This window comes from Zalophus californianus, chromosome 10 (genome assembly GCF_009762305.2).
Source record: "Zalophus californianus isolate mZalCal1 chromosome 10, mZalCal1.pri.v2, whole genome shotgun sequence".
Taxonomy (NCBI): Eukaryota; Metazoa; Chordata; class Mammalia; order Carnivora; family Otariidae; genus Zalophus; species Zalophus californianus.
Genome location: NC_045604.1, coordinates 96,856,313 through 96,873,750, shown reverse-complemented (window position 1 = coordinate 96,873,750; position 17,438 = coordinate 96,856,313). Strand labels below are relative to the sequence as shown.

Here is a 17,438-nt window from a genome sequence, read left to right as displayed (position 1 = left end):
TCACAGCCTGAGCTAAAACCAAGAGTGGACGTTTGACCAACTGAGTCACCCAGGCGCCCCAGCATCCACTTTAATAAGCAGGAGCAACTCCTCTGGGCATACAGTTCTATCCTGCATAGACTGGAAGATCTTAGTACCTGTTTAAAATAGGCTGTGGTGAAGTTGCCTCCCTCAATGGCCATGTCTCCCAACATTCTCTTCTGATTTGCCTTTTTTAGGATGTTCTCCTCCACTGTCCGTTCACTGATAAGTCTAGGGAGTGATGAAGGCCATGTATAAATAGCCAAATACGTTAATAAAACCGTATCAGTAAAGAGGATGCAAGGTGAGGAGAGACTAGGCAATACCTGTAGATGTGGACATCTCGGGTCTGGCCAATTCGGTGACAGCGATCCTGGGCCTGAGCATCCATGGTGGGATTCCAGTCGCTGTCATAAAAAACAACAGTGTCTGCTCCTGTCAAGTTCACACCCACACCCCCACTCCGAGTTGAAAGGATGAAGCAAAATATGCGTTTGTCTGCATTGAATCGTTCCATCAAAGCCTAGAGAGAAAGAAAAAAAGACAGTATCAGGAGATGTATCCTCTGAAACAGACTGAAGGCTTAGTAGTGGTGCTCCTTCTGGAACCCTGAGGTCTGGAAAATGGAGATAACAGCTGAGGTGGGCCTTGAAGGGCTGCAGATGCCTGGGGTTACCTGTCTCTGTTCAACTCTAGTAGATCCATCCAGACGCAAGTAGAGGTGGCCATGGTAGGTGAGAAACTGTTCCAATACATCCAGCATCCGGGTCATCTGGGTGAATATGAGCACCCGGTGGCCCTCCGCCTTGAGCTGTCGCAACAGCACTGCCAATGTTTGCAACTTTCCTAAAGAAAAATGAAGGGTACAGGGAGCTTGTTATAAGCTGCAATAGGAAGAACACTTAGCACTGAAAGACTCTGGTTGAAGAATAATAAAACCTATAGGTGACAGTTTCAATTAGCCTGGGAGACCAAAAATATTTAACTTTCAGGGTGCCTGGGTGGCTCAGTGTCTGACTCTTGGTTTCAGCTCAGGTCATGATCTCAGGGTCATGAGATTGAGCCCTGTGTTGGACTGTGCTCAGCGCAGAGTCTGCTTCAGATTCTTTCTCCCTCTCCATCCCCATCCCATGCCCATAAATGTGCTCTACTTCTAAAATAAATTAATTATTTTTAAAGAAATATTTAACTTTATTTTATTCCCTTAGGGGATCCCCCTCTTCAGTCTGCTCCTGTCTTGGATCTATCTTCTGTGTCTAACCAGGGGTAGGATAACATATAGACCCCTTGGAAAAAAGGGACCCCTCAATGGTGTATGAGCAGGAAGGAAATCCTTAAGAATTACACTGAATTATGCCAGCTAAAACACGAAACAGATTCACAGGACAGACATCAACAACATCCACTGGATGTCAGGACTTACACACAAGGATTGAAGACCCCTGGGATCAGAACCACGGAGAGAGGATCTTAGGAAGTTATCTAGTTCAACCTCCCATCAAACACAGAAATACCTTCTATGTTTCTGGTTAATCAGTTTCAACGCTTTTAACAAAGACTTTCAATTCATCTACTCTAAATGGTTTGAAATGTTACACAATTGTTTTTTTATGAAAATGCTTTTTGAGTATATGTATTAATAAAAAATTTGCTGTCTTATATTCTAAGGCCATTTAGAAAATCTCCAAACATGTTACTACAGAAATATCTCTGCTGGATTGTGGCAGAAACAATTCACTACGGTCCAAAAGATATTCTTGATTAATAGAACCTGATTTACACTGTAGACACCCTGGCAGAGATCCCTTGATTCCAGGGATGATAAGCCCCAATCCAACCCCAAAAGATAAATCATGATCAGTCTAAAAAAGCCATAGTTCCTCTTTGCCATTTCCCTTTGTCAGTGATTATTCTAGGGATGGGCATATGGACCAAATTAAGGCAGTGAGCTGTGAAGCACAGTCAACAGGGAGAACTTTCTCCCCATTCCCCAAAAAGAGAAACTTGCTGAGAATATTTTATCTCAAGCCCTGCTTCCTGCTCACAGCATTGCTGTGCTCCCTGGAGTTGTGTGACAGCCATGATAAGACCATCAAGAAATAAACATGAGAATAAAAAGACAAAAGCTAAGGATGCAGAAAGACCAGAAGGTCCTGGGTCCATGAAAACATCAGTAAGCTGTACCAGTCATATACCACTGTTCTCAGAATTTTTCATTAAGGAAACAGTAAATGCTTGTGGTTGAAGCCACTATTGGTCAATTTTCCATTACTCACAGCCAAATGCATTCTCACCAACAAGATTCTAACCAAAGACAGGAAGATCCTTGTGTTTTCCCAAAACAAAACTTACTATTTACTGTGCAGTCTTGTACCACCTTGCACCTTTCCCCACGAATCTGAAAATTCTCTGCTGTGCTATCTTATTTGCCACTGTATCCCAAATGATTAGCAAAATACAACAGATACTCACAAAATAATTACTGAATGAATGAGTTAGCACACATTTTCAACTGTCATCAAAGTCAAATTCATGAATACCAAGAATCCATAAGGCCTACACTTCTCCATCTTGCCTATAAGCACAGCCTGAAAAACTGTCTAATTTTTAATGAAATTCACAAAAATCTATGTATAGCATCCCTTTGATATAGTGCTACTAACAGAGGAGAAAAAAGAGTCAAGGGATCCTCACTGATCAATGAACTTACCACAATCATACTGGATGAGCCTCAAGTCAGGGAACTGGGTGCGCATGTTACACACAATACGGTGCAAAGGACGAGCCCGGGGCCAGAGCTCACAGGCCAACTGCTCCTGGAAGGCTGCCTGACGTGGGGCCAGCCAAGGAGGTGGGTGGCAGGCATGCAGGGAAGGGGGAGGTGCCTCCACAGGAGGCATGACAAAGATGAACCTGTGAAGGAAGAAGGCAAGCAGTATAAAAGATGGAATTCTGAAAGGCCCCAAAAGTGCACCTTCACCAGCCCTAACCACTACATCCACTCAGAGGCCCCAAGACCCGCTTCTGCCAACCTCTCAATGATTTCTGACAGCTGGTCTAGTCGTTGCTGGGGAAACAGTACAGCCTGGCGGGCAGCCTCGGTATAAGTCCAAAAGGTGGGGTGGCTGGGGCCAGGAGAACGAGGGCCGATGGGGCTGGCAACAGGTTGGGGCAGGGTACAGAAATCCAGGACTTCAGTCCCATACACAGGTGCCAGGGCCCCATGAGCCTCACTAAGTTGGAAAATCCGTTCCAGGCGTTCAGACCGCTGCCGCTTCCGCTTTTCCTCCAGAGAGTCCTGGGGATGAAAGAAAAAAAAACAAAACAAAAACAAAAACACAGAAAAAGTAATCAGTGTCCTCACAGAAAACCTGACCATTCATCCCAGAATTAAACATAACCTATGGAAACCGCAGGATTTGAACCACAGGATTCAAAACTACATTACACTTTTAGTGGTTTTCAAGTTGTCAATAATGAGATTTACTCCTTTCATAATGTTATATGAAATAACTTCTCTGCAATGTATGCTACCAAAACAGATAGCCTGAATATTCAAATTTAAGATCTGTGTATCTAATAAGTTTATAAATGATTTCTGGGAATTTTCTTAACACTTATTCCACAACATTCAAGTTAATTTGCCTTCTTGAAGTGGATCCAAAACTATTATTAAAAGCCCTCCTCCAATCACTGAGCAGGACAGAGTGGCTAATCAAATCCATGGCAGGTTTCTGCCAACAGCCAAACTGGAATGGGGTAGGATGGGAAAAGCTAATCAGACATCTAGATTTCATCACCCTAAGAGAGAAAAGGGGCAGATAGGAAATCTGTAGGACTTTGACCCAGTCTTTTCCCATCACTAGCACTTCAGGTATCACAGGCTATAAAACTACCTCTTTTTTTGCAGCACTTACCAGATTGGTACTTTTACATCTGTATGAGTCTTTGACTAATGTCTTCTATCCACGAAACTAACCATAACACAAACCGGATCTGATCTTGCTCACTATAACCACCCACTATGCAGCTCAGTTATCTGGCACCAAGTAGGCTCTCAGTAAATGGCTGCTATTAGAATGAACAAACGAAGGAAATGGACCCTAGGAGATGGTCCTGAAACAAAGCAATGTCCCAAATCTCCCTTCCTGACTGCTCCCTTAAACTTGACCTCTTAAGCTCCTGGTGATCAAGGTAAAAAAGGAAAGCATCCTAGCAGAGCAGGCCAGCTCTCAAAAGTAGTAGCAAAGGAGGAAATATCTGCAAATCATGTATCTGAAAAGGTATTTGTATCCAGAATATATAAAGAACTCTTTCAAATCAGGAAAATAACCCAATTAAAAAGGGTAGGGGCGCCTGCCTGGCTAAGTTGGTAGAGCATGGTCTCGATCTTGATCTCAGGTTGTGAATTCAAGCCCCATGGTGGGCGCAGAATTTACTTAAAATCAAAAAAATTCTAAAAATAAATTCAAAAAAATAAATTAAAAACACAAAGGATCTGAATATCATAACATTTCTTCAAAGACACACAAATGGCCATCCCCTGAAAAGATGCTCAACATCACTGGCCATTAGGAAAACATAAATCAAAACCACAAGATACCACTTCACACCCACTAGGAGAGCTATAATCAAAAAGACAAATAATAGCAAGTGTTGGCAAAGATGTGGAGAACCTGGAACCCTGATGTAATGCTGGTGGGAATATAAAATGGTATAGCCACCTTGGAAAACAGTTTGATAGTTCTTCAAACAGTTAAACATAGCTACTTTCTGACTCAGTAATTCTGCTCCTAGGCATACATCCAATGTAACTGGAAACATATGAAGACACAAAATCTTACAAGTGAATGTTCATAGCAGCATTATTCATAACAGCCAAAAAGGAGAAATATTCCAAACGTGTCCATCTACTGATGAACAGATACATAAAATGTATATCCACACAATGGAATGTTAATCAATAAAAAATAAAATTCCAACACATGCTACAATGTGGATGAACCTCAAAAACATGAAAAAAATGAAAATGAAATGAAAAAAGCCAGTCACAAAAGACCAAATACCGTATGATTCCATGGGCAAATCTAAAGAGACAGAAAGATTAGTGTTTGCCTAAAGTTAGGAGAGATGGAAGGGTTGGAATATGATGGCTAAGGGTGTGGGGTTTCTCTTCAGGACCATGAAAATGTTTTAAAGTTGCTTACAGTGACGGCTGCAACCTATGTGAATATACTAAAAGCCACTAAATTACACATTTTACATGGGTAAGCTGTATGGTATGTGATCTTTTACGTCAAACTGTTTAAAGAAAAAAAGTGTTAAGAAGCTTCTACATACTGGGGCGCCTGGGTGGCTCAGTTGGTTAAGCGACTGCCTTCGGCTCAGGTCATGATCCTGGAGTCCCAGGATCGAGTCCCGCAACCCTCCCCCCTCTCATGTACTCTCTCTCTCTTTCTCACTCTCTCAAATAAATAAATAAATCTTTAAAAAAAAGAAGCTTCTACATACTTGCAAAGCAACCAAAATTTAGCACAGACCATGGAGTTGCCACTCTTGGGCTAGGATCTAGATCTAGCTCTCTTCTACTTTCAACAAGCCAGACCAACCTGGCAGCATTAGAAAAAGACCAAAGGTGGAGTTAATGGCACTGCTGGAGTGAGGGCCTGGGGCTGAGGCAAAAAATAAGCAGCAGCTCCCTTTATTTTAAAGGGAGAAAAAGACAGAGGGCCTGGAACAATTCTCTCAATCTTTCTTCCTATTACCTCCCAGATTATTTACTCTAATTTGAGATGTAAGTTTAACTTAACCAAACATATATGCAGCCATACGTGTAAAAGAAAAAAAAATGGCTACCACAAAGTTCATGGAAGGACAAGAAACATAGTTCTTTCTATTGCCCACTTAATCACCATGGAGGTTAAAAAAAAAAAAAAAAAGGCCTACAAGAGATAACCATCAGTCAGAGGCTCGTGATCTTTAGAGAACTGTAGTCTATGTTGTCACCCCCCACCGCTCAGAAGTTCAAATACTTGACAACTGTGATGGTTTTAGCAACTGAGAAAAGCCTTCCTATCTCTGAGGAACACCTCTTGTGTGGAAGAGGAGAAAGCAATGCAGTCAACGCGTTTGGGTTCTCACAAGTTGTGTCACCTTTATAACATCATTTAGTGGACTAGGTTCTTCATCTGTAAAATGAGGCAATTAGATGCCAACACTGACTCAAGAATAATCAAGTACCAAAAAGACCAACAGTAACAAGGCAGCCTTGAACATATCAGTAATTCTTCATAGTTTCAAAAGCACATTAGGTCCTCAATTACTCCTCTGAGAAAGGCAGAATATAGATTATTATTCCCATTATACAGATAAGAGGACAGGGCTGGGGAGAAGGGACTTGTCCAACTGCACACTCAAGTTATCGGGTCCACAAAACTAGGCCTTGTAATTTACCAAGATAAAAATAACATTGTTCTGTTCCCTCCACTCTACCAACACTCCAAAGAAACCCAACTTCCTGTTCCCTCTGAGAGAATAAAACTTACCAGATAGAAAGGGGAACGAGGTGGTGGTGGGGGCTGGCGTCGAGGCCGGGGACCACTGAACGAGGTAGCAGTGGATGGAGGACTGGGGGGACCAGGGCGCAATGTCAGCGTCTCAGGCTCATCCTTGGAAACAGGCAGCCGGGATACCATGGTGACAGGCAAGGGAGCAGCGCCAGATGCCGAAACCATAAGGGAGGATGTCTGGGAAGCTGAGGCCTGTGTTGAGACCGGGGCCAGCGCCAGAGTCTGGGCTGCAGCTGGACCCAGGGTGGACACCGGAACTGGGGCAGGGCTCAAGGTCAATGTTTGCACTGAAGCTGGGGTCAGGAGTGAAGCAGATGACGATACTGGAGCCAAAGTCAGCGTGTGAGCTGGGGCTGGGCCCATTGGAGAAGCTGGAGTCAAAGCGGGTGCTGGAGCCAGAGACAGCGTCTGCGAGGGACCCAGTGGTGGTCCTGGCGCCAAAGACAATGTCTGGGCTGGAGCTGGTACTAGGGATGACGCTGGAGTCAATGACAACGTCTGAGCTGGAAAAGGCCCCTGAGGGTTCCCCGTTCCCAAAGAGAGGGTCTGAGATGGAGACGAACCACCAAGAGTGGATGCTAAAGCTGGGGCTAAGGCCAGTGTCTGCGTAGAAGCCGGGCTTGGGAGAGGTGATGGAACCGGGGCTGGTACCATGGTCTGAGTTGATGATGGAGCCAACACAGGAGTTGGGGCTGGCACCAGTGAAGAAGCTGAAGCTAAAGAGGTTCCTGGAGTAGATGGAGAAGCCAGAACTGGAACCGGAGTCTGCGATGGAGCCAGGAGGGGAGCAGGACCTGGCGATGGAGCCAGAACTGGAAGAGGAGCCAGAGAAGGAGCTGGAGAAGGAGCCAGGATTGCTGTCTGTGGAGCCACCATGGGAGCCAAAGAAGTGGCTAGAGCCTGAGATGCAGAAGGTGCTGGAGCCAGAAGGGAAGCCTGAGCTGGAGCTGGATTTGGTGCTGCCGGAAAAGGATTGGCCAGAGCAGAAGCTGGTACCAGGACAGGTGAACATGTTGGGGCCACAGCTGAGTTCAAGCCTGGAACATGTGAAGAGGCTGGAGCCAACAACAGAGGGTGACCAGGTGCCTGAGATGAAGACAGGGATGGAGTTGTGGCCAAACCTAGAGTCAAAGCTGACGGTGATGGGGAAGCCCCAGCTGGTGCCAAAGAGGGAGGTCCAGGAGCCGCTGAGACAACAGGTGCCAGTGTTGGAGTCACATTGGTCAACAGAGCTGGGCCAGAAGCCGAAATAGGCAAGGGGGTTGAGATGGGGATGGTGAGTGAAGCTGAGGTTGGGGCAGGAGGTGTGGTGGAGACAGAGATGGGAAGTGAAGATGACACTGGAACGGAGACTGTAGAGGACACAGGACTAGCAAGGGGGGAGGAATTGGGAACTGGCATTGGAGAAGAGGCTGGCCCAGGGAGTGAGGACTGCACAGGGAGAGGAGAAGAGATGGTCAAGGGAGCAGCTCCGGGTGCTGAAGCTGTGGAGACAGAGGATGAGTTAGCCCCAGAATTCTTTTCTTGCTCTATTACCCTGCCCCACCCTTTCCTTTACCCCCATGCTTCATCCCTTTCCCAGAAAAACTTCACTCCCACCCCGTGAGGTCAAAGATTCAAAGACTGACAATTTAACATTTCCTTTCCCTCCAAGATTCTAAGAAGTATATTCTAAAATAAGGCAAAACCTCGGCAGCCTAGTTCTGGGGCCCACTACAAAGCGAGTCAGTATGCTGATAAACCAGCAATCTTTTGTGACTAAGAAATCCTCCGGACCACCCTATGTCCATTCCTGGCAAAAACATCTGCTCTTAGCCACCTGGACTCACCACTGACTTCGGGCGAAGGACTGTGGACCAGCTTGAGAAGGGGCCTCACCAGAGTGGACGTGGGGATGGGGGCCCGGGCAGTACCCAGAGTAGGTGTGGGTAGCCGGCCAGGGGTTAATGTGGGGCGTGGAGTCAACACAGCTGGAAGCCCAGAACTCGGAGGCCGGGGTGCTGGGGCCAATGGAGGAACAGGAGTCAGTCCATCCCGAGGGGCCTGTCTCACTACAATCTTCACCACGCCTGTATTATTCACCATGGTTGGTGGCACTGCAAGAGGAAGCTACATTGAGGGGAAGGTAGAAAAGAGACAAGAGACCCAAAGGATGGAAATAGTCCAGGGGCAGGAGAGGGTAGCAGACAGATACTGAAGATACCGGCAAGGGAAAACAACACTGAGGGAAGGCCGGACAGACAGTAGTCCAGGGCATGCCTGAAGGGACCAAGGCCAGCAAGGGCTAAGTAAGGAGGAAGGCCAGGAGCCTCACCCTGGTTAGCAGCAAGCGGAAGGCTGAGGCCAGTGGGGGCAAGGGTGGTGCTGGGGGTCGAAGAAGGCAGCACAGAGACAGGGGTGGGGCCAGGGGTCGGGGCCACGGCCTGGATGAGAGCCACATGGGCAGGCTGGCTGATGAGGTGGTGCTGCCCCCCTGCTGACACCAGGTGCACCACATTCCCTGGGTTAAGGGAAGAGAGAGAGAAAGACAAGCAGCTATCAGCCGGAGGAGGACAGAGGCAAGGGCAAGAGGAAAAGGAATGAACAGAGAGAGAATAACTTCTCTAGAATGACCTCATCCCTATCTTTTCCAAAAGACCCCCTCCAAAGATTCCCTTTGGCCCCACCCACCAAAAGCTAGGGAAAGAAACATAAAGACTGTGTCTGAAAAGAGCAACAAAAAGAGAGACAAGGAAGAGGAGAAAAAAGGCAGGACAGGGGGTGGGTTTTACCTACTTTGCAGCGGGCGGGGCTGCCCCACAGCAAGCTGGCGCACCTGCGCACCAGTCAAAGTCAGCTTGTTGCCCTGGATCTGGAAGGTGAGAGGTTTGCTTCCCCCTGCGCTAGCCACTGGACGTTGTGCCAGTGAGGCCAACTGCCCGATGCTAACCACTTCGCCTGCTAGGAACAAAGAAGGGGCTGAATGTACACAGGGATGACTCTAATGCCCCTTCGCCCCACGAAGCACAGGTCTCCAGTTCCTCCAATCCTCCCCCCTCAATTTACCAGATTCTAACAAACTCAGCCTCTGAGCCTTTGATGTGCTGCTACTTCCAATCCTACTTATTTGCCTAGCAATCTCCTTTATATCTTCTAATGGCCTGCCACCGTACGGAGCTAATCACCACCCCCAACTCCATGCTGCCCTTTGCCCCAAATAACTTTCTACTGCTAGGTTTACCACTCTTTACTCATCTCTGGGTCATCTCCCCCACTAGCCTGAGAACTCCCTGACAGCTCTTACTTGATTATGAATTTCCAGCATATGCCAAAATACTTCACGTACGTTAACTACCCAGAATTTTATGCTTTCACATTCCCGAGCTTTTCTCCAGCCCTATAGCATATAAACCTTCCTCCCATCTCAGAGCCTTCATTCACAGACGCCTGAGAACTTACAGGGCAGGCGAGCCTGCATATCAGGAGACAAGATGAGACGCTGCGGTGCAGGAGTAGAAGCTGGCACTGCCGTGGTGGGAGCAGTGGCCGTGGTGGTAGAGGTGGTGGTGGCAGCAGAAGGGAAAGTGTAGCCTGGTGGCACCGTCAGGGGCTTCAACAGGCTGGAGGAGCCTGGAGGCGGGGCAGGGCTTAGGCGAACAGGAGCAGGTGGGGCCGGTTTCAGGGACAGGGTTGGCGTAGGAGGCCGTGAGGTCCCACTAAGGACCCCCAGGGGGGATGGCAACACTGTAGACACAAAGCAAACATCTGTCAGATATACCCTGATTAGAGCCTTCGCCTGCTCCCAGAAATCTCCATACAAGCTCCCAACCCATCAAACACCACACCTCTGTCTCCAACTTAGCTCCCTCAACACTCTAATTTCATTACTTCTTCCCTAATCTGAACAATCTGCCTGAGATAACCCCCAAGCATGCTGGCCCCCTTGTAACTCACCCTGGGGCAGAGGCCCACTGTTTGGCTGCAGTGGGGGCAACAGAACAGGGCCAGGAGGCCGGGACGCTGGAATAAGCGGGGGCCCAACAGGCGAGGCCGACACCATCAGTGGTGCTGGCAGCACTGGGGGGGTTGGGCCAGGGGTGGGCTGGGTGGAGAGCTCAGGGCCTGGAGGGGGTCGGACCGGGACAGGGCCCATGGGGGTCCGTGGGCTGTTCACCACCACTACTGTACGACCTTCCTGCTTGGGCACTGGCTGCAGCATCCTATAAGGACAAAAACAAAAGGGCGGGTAGGGAGAAAAGGAGAGTAAGGAAGAGGAAAAGAAAAGAATAAGGAAAATGAAGCAGAAACATAAGACAAAGATTAACAAAAACCAAGGGGGTAAAGGAAAAGGACACAAAGGAGAAAAGAGGGAAAGAAATCCAAGATAACCGAAAAGCACCAAGCGGAAAAAGGGGGAAACAATCAGTGACAAACACAAGGGGCCCTCCCAGGACCCTCTTCTCTCCCCCAATTCCACCAGTACTTTGCATCCATCCCATATAAACATTCTAGCCTCCAACTCTCTCCTTTCCACCCCAATTTCTGCTCCCAGCCAGCTGTAGCCACCTTTTCTAGGAACCCATCCCTTTACCCCTCAGCCCTGGTACCTGTTGACCTTCATCTTGACTGGTTTGGGCCGGGGTGGGGGGTCAGGAGCAGTAGCCACCTCTAGCAGTACCCGACGGGACAGGCGGTGCCGGGGTAGAAATGTGTCAGCCTCATATCTAGACACACGACCCTCCAGGCCAATAAGATCAAACCGACCCATGTCTATCCGCTGGTACAAGAAGGAACACAAAAGCATGGTGTCAAAGGGACCACTATGGCAACGATTTCTTGGATATGACACCAATAGCACAGGCAACAAAAAAAAACTCATCACTGGACTGCATCAAAAGATACTACCAACAAAATGAAAAGACAAGTCACAGAATGGAACAAAATATTTGCAAATCATGTATCTGATAAGAGATTAATGTCCAGAACATATAAAGAACTCCTACAACTCAACAACAAAACCACCCAATTAAGGGGCGCCTGGGTGGCTCAGTCAGTTAAGCAGCTGCCTTCGGCTCAGGTCATGGTCCCAACGTCCTGGGATCGAGCCCCACATCAGGCTCCCTGCTCATCGGGGAGTCTGCTTCTCCTTCTCCCTCTCCCCCTGCTTGTGTTCCCTCTCTCGCTGTATCTCTGTCAAATAAATAAGTAAAATCTTAAAAAAAAAAAAAAAAACCACCCAATTAAAAAATCAGGCAAATATGCCAAATAGATATTTCTCCAAAGAAAATATACAATAAGCCCATGAAAAGATGCTCTACATCACTAATCATTAGGGAAATGCAAATCACAATCACGAGCTACTGCCATCTCACACCTTTTAAGATGGCTATTATAATAAAGAAATGTGGAGAAATCAGAACCCTTGTGCACTGCTTGTGGCAATGTGAAGTGGAGCAGCCACTATGGAAAATACTACGGCGGTTCCTAAAAAAATTAAAAATAAAACTACCATATGATCCAGCAATTCTGTGTCTGGGTATGTACCCAAAAGAATCAAAAGCAGGGACTCAAACTGGTATTTGTACATCCATGTTCGTTGTAGCATTATTTATAATAGCCAGAAGGTGAAAATAACGCAAAGCATCCATTGATGAGTGAACAGATAAAAAGAACACAGTACATATACATGTATAAGTGTGAATACATACGGATACATAGACAAATATGAAACTGCATCACTCAAACTTAACAAGGAAGGAAATTCTGGCACATGCTACAAGATGAACCTGGAAAACAATCTAAGTGAAATAAGCCAGTCACAAAAGGGCAAATACCATATGATCCTATTTATAGTGAGTACCCAGAATACTCAAACTTAGACAAAGTAGAGTGCTGGCTGCCAAGGGCTAGGGGAAAGGGGAGAATGAGGAGTTATCATTTAGTGTGCATGGCGGTTCAATCTGGAAAGATGAAAAAAGTTTTGAAGACGGATGGTGGCGGTGGTCACACAACAATGTGAATGTACTCATGCCACTAAAACATATGCTTAAAAATGGTTAAAGTGGGAAAATTTGTGTATTTTACCACAACAAAACCAAAAGTTTGGTTGGGGGGAAAGTGGCCAAAAAGAGAGAAGGAACAGGAAAACAAAATATTATTTAAGTATCACTAACATGCCAGGCACTTTCAAAAATATTAACACAATTTTCACAAACATATTGCAGATAATAGGGCCTTTATAATCCCTACTTCCAAGGGCAAGCAAACTTAGGGTTAGAGATCAATTAATAATTACGTTGCCCTAAGACACACAGCTAGAAAATGATGAAACTAGGGGAACAGTGCTCAGTTTACAAGGAGGGAAGGATGCAAAAGGTCGGACTCCAGCCTAAAGAAAAGGATGCAAGGTTGGGGGTAGGGCCAATAACCTTGGGAACAACTTACCTGGAGAGGGTGGACATCAGTGGCCCTTAGCACCAGAGAGGCGGTGCTGAAGCAAATTCCTGGGGTGATGAAAGGGGAGGTAACAGGTCGAGGGTCAAACAGGTTTGGATGATTGCAGACTTTTCGCAGCTGCATCAAGATGTTGATGACACTCATGAAATGGCCTGTGGCTAGTGTCTCCTTAGTTCTGGGAGAGAGGAAAAATAAATGGGCCATCCTGACAATCACATCTGTTCCAATATAGGGCCCCAGAACCCACCCTCGGTCCTCCCTTACGTGGTCTGCGCCATGAAGTCATCATAGAGACAGCGCTGACGCTTGGAGAGCCGGCAGCGGATAACATGCTCATATTTTTTAGGCATCTGCTTCTCAACATCCACCTTAACTCGGCGCAGCAAAAAAGGCCGCAAAACCTAAAAGTAAATAAGCAGGAAGCTGACAGGAGAACGATGGGCACTGAGCCCCAGCCTAGCCCTTCTAGCTGGGTCATGGCCTGATGTCCAGCAGAACCCTGGCTCAGCCCTTTAGTAAACACTCATGAAGCCATGAAGCATGCCAGGGATCAATCACACGAAGAGCAATCAAATGTAAGCCCTCCTCTCAGGACTTTACTGTCTGTTGAAGGAGACATATAAAGATGATAATACCACTCCTTAAGAAATGCTTAAAAAAAAAGGGGCGCCTGGGTGGCTCAGTTGGTTAAGCGACTGCCTTCGGCTCAGGTCATGATCCTGGAGTCCCGGGATCGAGTCCCACACTGGGCTCCCTGCTCGGCGGGGAGTCTGCTTCTCCCTCTGACCCTCTTCCGTCTTGTGCTATCTCTCATTCTCTCTCTCTCGAATAAATAGTAAAATCTTAAAAAAAAAAAAAAAAAAAAAAGACACCGAGGGCAGAGTAACTATGCAAAAAAGATGACTCAAATTACATTCCAAGAAGGAACTGTAAATTTATAATATTATGAAAGTAAATCCAGGAGAAAAGCTGAGAACAAAAACTGTGGCAGTGACAGCACCATAGAAAACAAAAGGCAAGTCTGAAATCCGAAGAGGTAAAATCTGATAGGACACGGTCTTTATGACATGCAAGAAACAGAAAATAGAAATATAATGAAGGAAAGAGACATAGCTAAAGACTCTGGTTTCTAGTTTGATGTACCAAGGTAACGGTGTGATTGAACAAAATGGAGCAAAAATAGTAGGCTTTAAGACTCGAGATGTTTTGGGTGCCTGGGTGGCTCAGTTAGTTAGGCGACTGCCTTCGGCTCAGGTCATGATCCTGGAGTCCCGGGATCGAGTCCCGCGTTGGGCTCCCTGCTCAGCAGGGAGTCTGCTTCTCCCTCTGACACTCCTCCCCCTCATGCTCGCTCTATCTCATTCTCTCAAATAAATAATCTTTAAAAGAAAAAAAAAGACTTGAGGTGTTTGGCTTAAATAGTGTATTCAAGACAATCTCTAAATTAAAAATATCAAGTGAGGAATTTAAAATACAGGTTGACTGGTTAAGAGTAAAAATACAGGGGCGCCTGGGTGGCTCAGATGGTTAAATGTCTGCCTTCGGCTCAAGTCATGATCCCAGGGTCCTGGGATCGAGCCCCACATCGGGCTCCTGGCTCAGCAGGGAGCCTGCTTGCTTCTCCCACTCCCTCTGCCTATCCCCCTGCTCACGCTCTCTCTCTCTCTACCTCTGTGTCTCAAATGAACAACTAAAATCTTTAAAAAAAAAAAAAAAGTAAAAATACAAATCAGAGCGTCTTTAAAGCCTTAAGACATATAAACTGAGACAAAAGAGTTGTCTCATCAGAATGCTGAGACATGTTACTTAGAAGCTGGACAAAGCAGTTGAGTGTCTGACTTTTGATTTCAGCTCGGGTCATCATCTCAGGGTCGTGGGATCCAGCCCCGCATCACACTCTACACTCACTGCGGAGTCCGCTTGTCCCTCTCCCCTGCTCCTCCCCCTCCCCTTCTCTAAAATAAGTAAGTAAAATCTTAAAAAAAAAAAAAAAAAAGCTGGACAAAGGAAGAGGAGCCAGAGAAAACAAAAGAAAAAAAAGAGAGAACCCAACGAAAGGTGAGGAAATCCTGGTAAGAAGAAATCTAAGCAAGGACTGATCAGCAGTATCATTCTACTCAGAGAACAGAGACAGAAATATCACTATTAGAAAAAAACAAGTAAAACGATGACTAAGATGAGGTCACTCAATTTGGCAATGGGTCAGTCACTAGAACACTGCCACCTGACAACTGAGTGAATTCAGCCCAACACTGACATCCCTCTCCCTAAAGCTTTTTTAGGTACTGCCCTTAGTTTGCCACTACCAATACCCCTGCCAAACTGTTACAGGCCCTACCTTGTGGAGGCGTTTGACTAGACCTTCATTGTACTCTTGGCTGCCCTCAATCATGCCAGTTAGGGGGTTAGAGAACCATTCTTTAAACTCGCGATGAGACTGGAAGACATGGGGCATCAAAAAGTGCATCAAGGACCACAGCTCCATGAGGCTGTTCTGCAATGGTGTTCCTGTGAGAAGCAGGCGTCTCTGGCTGCAAAGAAACAGAGGGAATTAGAGGGAGGATGATCAGCAAGGTCCCAACCTTCGGAGTATCCCACTTTTCAGGTCAAGTCAACCCTCCTCCAGATGCCCATTTCCATCTCCACCTGTTGAAGTTGAGCAGTGACTGCCAGCGCTGTGACTTGAAGTTCTTGATGTTCTGAGCCTCATCCAGAATGAGATAGCGCCAGTTCTTGCGACGGAAGGCCTGGTGGTCCTGCAGCACCAGCTTGTAAGACGTGATACACACATGGAAGGCATTGGGCTTGGTCCAGCCCTAAAGTATCAGAAGAAAGCAGCAGACGATGGGGTGAAAAGAAAAGAAAGGATAAGAAAAGACATGCTAAGGTCCTCGAAGGATATAAATCAGGTATGGAGAAGAGAGAAAGTCCCAGGAGCAGAAGGCAGCAACAGAGAGGAGAGGAAAAGGAACTCCTCTGAGGAAAGGGCCTAAGAGTAAAAGAGGCATCAGTGGGAGGCGGGGAGTGATCGATCACATGGAGCGCGAACCTGCCGCTTGAGCTTCCTCTCTTTCTGGGCTCCATAGTAAGTGAGGATTTTAAAGCTGGGGCACCACCGTTTCAGCTCCATCTCCCAGTTCAGCATCACACTGGTGGGGACAATGATCAAATGGGGACCCCAGTTACCTGTTTAGAAAAAGACAGAGAAATGTACAGCATGGTGACTATAATAATACTGGACTGCATATCTGAAAATCATTAAAAGAGATGTTAAAAATTCTCATCACGAGAGAAAAAAAGTTTTTGGAACTGAGTGGTAGTGGACGTTAATTAGACTTGCTCTGCTAATCATTTCACGATGCGTACTAATATCAGACCTTTATGCTGGATACCCAAAACTTACATAATGTTGTCAGTTATACCTCAACTTAAAAAAACAAAATAGAAAAACTTTAAAAGAATTAAAAAGAAAGATACTAAGGAAATACAAACTTTGGGGCTCTGTTCTAGTTCCTCAGGCAGAACGCTGCCCACTCTATCCCAATGCCCCCCCCCCGCGCCAAGAATCCTAGCACCTACATTGGCATCTCCACAGTTCCTGACCAGAGTCAATGAAGCTACCAAGATAGCACAGAACAGTGAGTGTTTCACCATCCCGAAGCTAGTCACCATTAAACAGGCTTCGCAGGGAGCTGGCCAAGGAGACCCAAGAGGGAGGGCTCTGCCTCGTTACCTTTTTCACAGGCCAAGTGGGCAAGAAGGGAGATGGTCTGGATTGTCTTGCCTAGCCCCATCTCATCAGCAAGAATACCATTAAGCTTCTTCTCATACATAGTAACCAGCCAGTCCAGCCCAATGTGTTGGTACTCCCGGAGCTGGCCCCGCAGGAGCAGGGGGATGGGAGTCTTCACCTGGTAGGAAGGAAGAAAGGTTATCACAGCAGAAATGAGGCACTAGTCACTGAGAAACAAAAAAGTCAAGACATGAGAAAGCAGAAGCTGGTGTCTGGGGTTACCTGCGTGGTGGCCAAGGTATAACCCTTGGGCTGAAGACTTTCAGCTGCCGCAGCGATGTCACTAATTTCCTTCTTAGGGCCTAGAGTAGTGGCAGGTCCTGGGGTGGGAGGTCCACTGCCCCCATCTGCCTCACTCTGCTCTTCATCCCGGGCAAGCAAGTACTCCACCCCAAAGTCATCATCTTCCTCCTCCTCCTCCTCCTCTGCTTGGCTCTGTGAACGAGACTCCTCAGACTCATCAGACTCAGATTCCTCTGATTCTGAACTGCCACTTGTTTCTTCCTCCTCTGAATGCTCATCTTCCTCTTCCTCGCTCTGCTCCTCAGCAGATTCTAAAGCAGACAACCAAGGGTTAGCACTCACCATACCTACTCCTCCAGTGTCTCCCCTCCAGTGTG

At 46.7% G+C, this 17,438-nt stretch overlaps 1 protein-coding gene across 4 annotated transcripts in view; it reads right to left on the bottom strand.

Moving 5' to 3' along the window:
* Positions 1-17,438, bottom strand: part of LOC113933424 (Snf2 related CREBBP activator protein) — a 33,023-nt gene that overhangs the window by 5,193 nt on the left and 10,392 nt on the right. For 2 of the 4 annotated variants that reach the window (XM_027613488.2, XM_027613487.2), the window contains exons 12-30: positions 17,041-17,372; positions 16,759-16,936; positions 16,075-16,211; positions 15,672-15,841; positions 15,364-15,556; positions 13,290-13,426; positions 13,014-13,200; positions 11,177-11,346; positions 10,524-10,789; positions 10,029-10,313; positions 9,366-9,530; positions 8,905-9,090; positions 8,420-8,686; positions 6,567-8,074; positions 3,054-3,319; positions 2,732-2,934; positions 698-867; positions 348-544; positions 138-252 (exon numbers count right to left, since the gene is read on the bottom strand). In XM_027613488.2, coding sequence (XP_027469289.2) covers positions 138-252; positions 348-544; positions 698-867; positions 2,732-2,934; positions 3,054-3,319; positions 6,567-8,074; positions 8,420-8,686; positions 8,905-9,090; positions 9,366-9,530; positions 10,029-10,313; positions 10,524-10,789; positions 11,177-11,346; positions 13,014-13,200; positions 13,290-13,426; positions 15,364-15,556; positions 15,672-15,841; positions 16,075-16,211; positions 16,759-16,936; positions 17,041-17,372 — 5,132 coding nt within the window. The remainder of the gene's footprint in view (positions 1-137; positions 253-347; positions 545-697; positions 868-2,731; positions 2,935-3,053; positions 3,320-6,566; positions 8,075-8,419; positions 8,687-8,904; positions 9,091-9,365; positions 9,531-10,028; positions 10,314-10,523; positions 10,790-11,176; positions 11,347-13,013; positions 13,201-13,289; positions 13,427-15,363; positions 15,557-15,671; positions 15,842-16,074; positions 16,212-16,758; positions 16,937-17,040; positions 17,373-17,438) is intronic. The other 2 variants (XM_027613489.2, XM_027613490.2) reach the window with 2 other exon arrangements.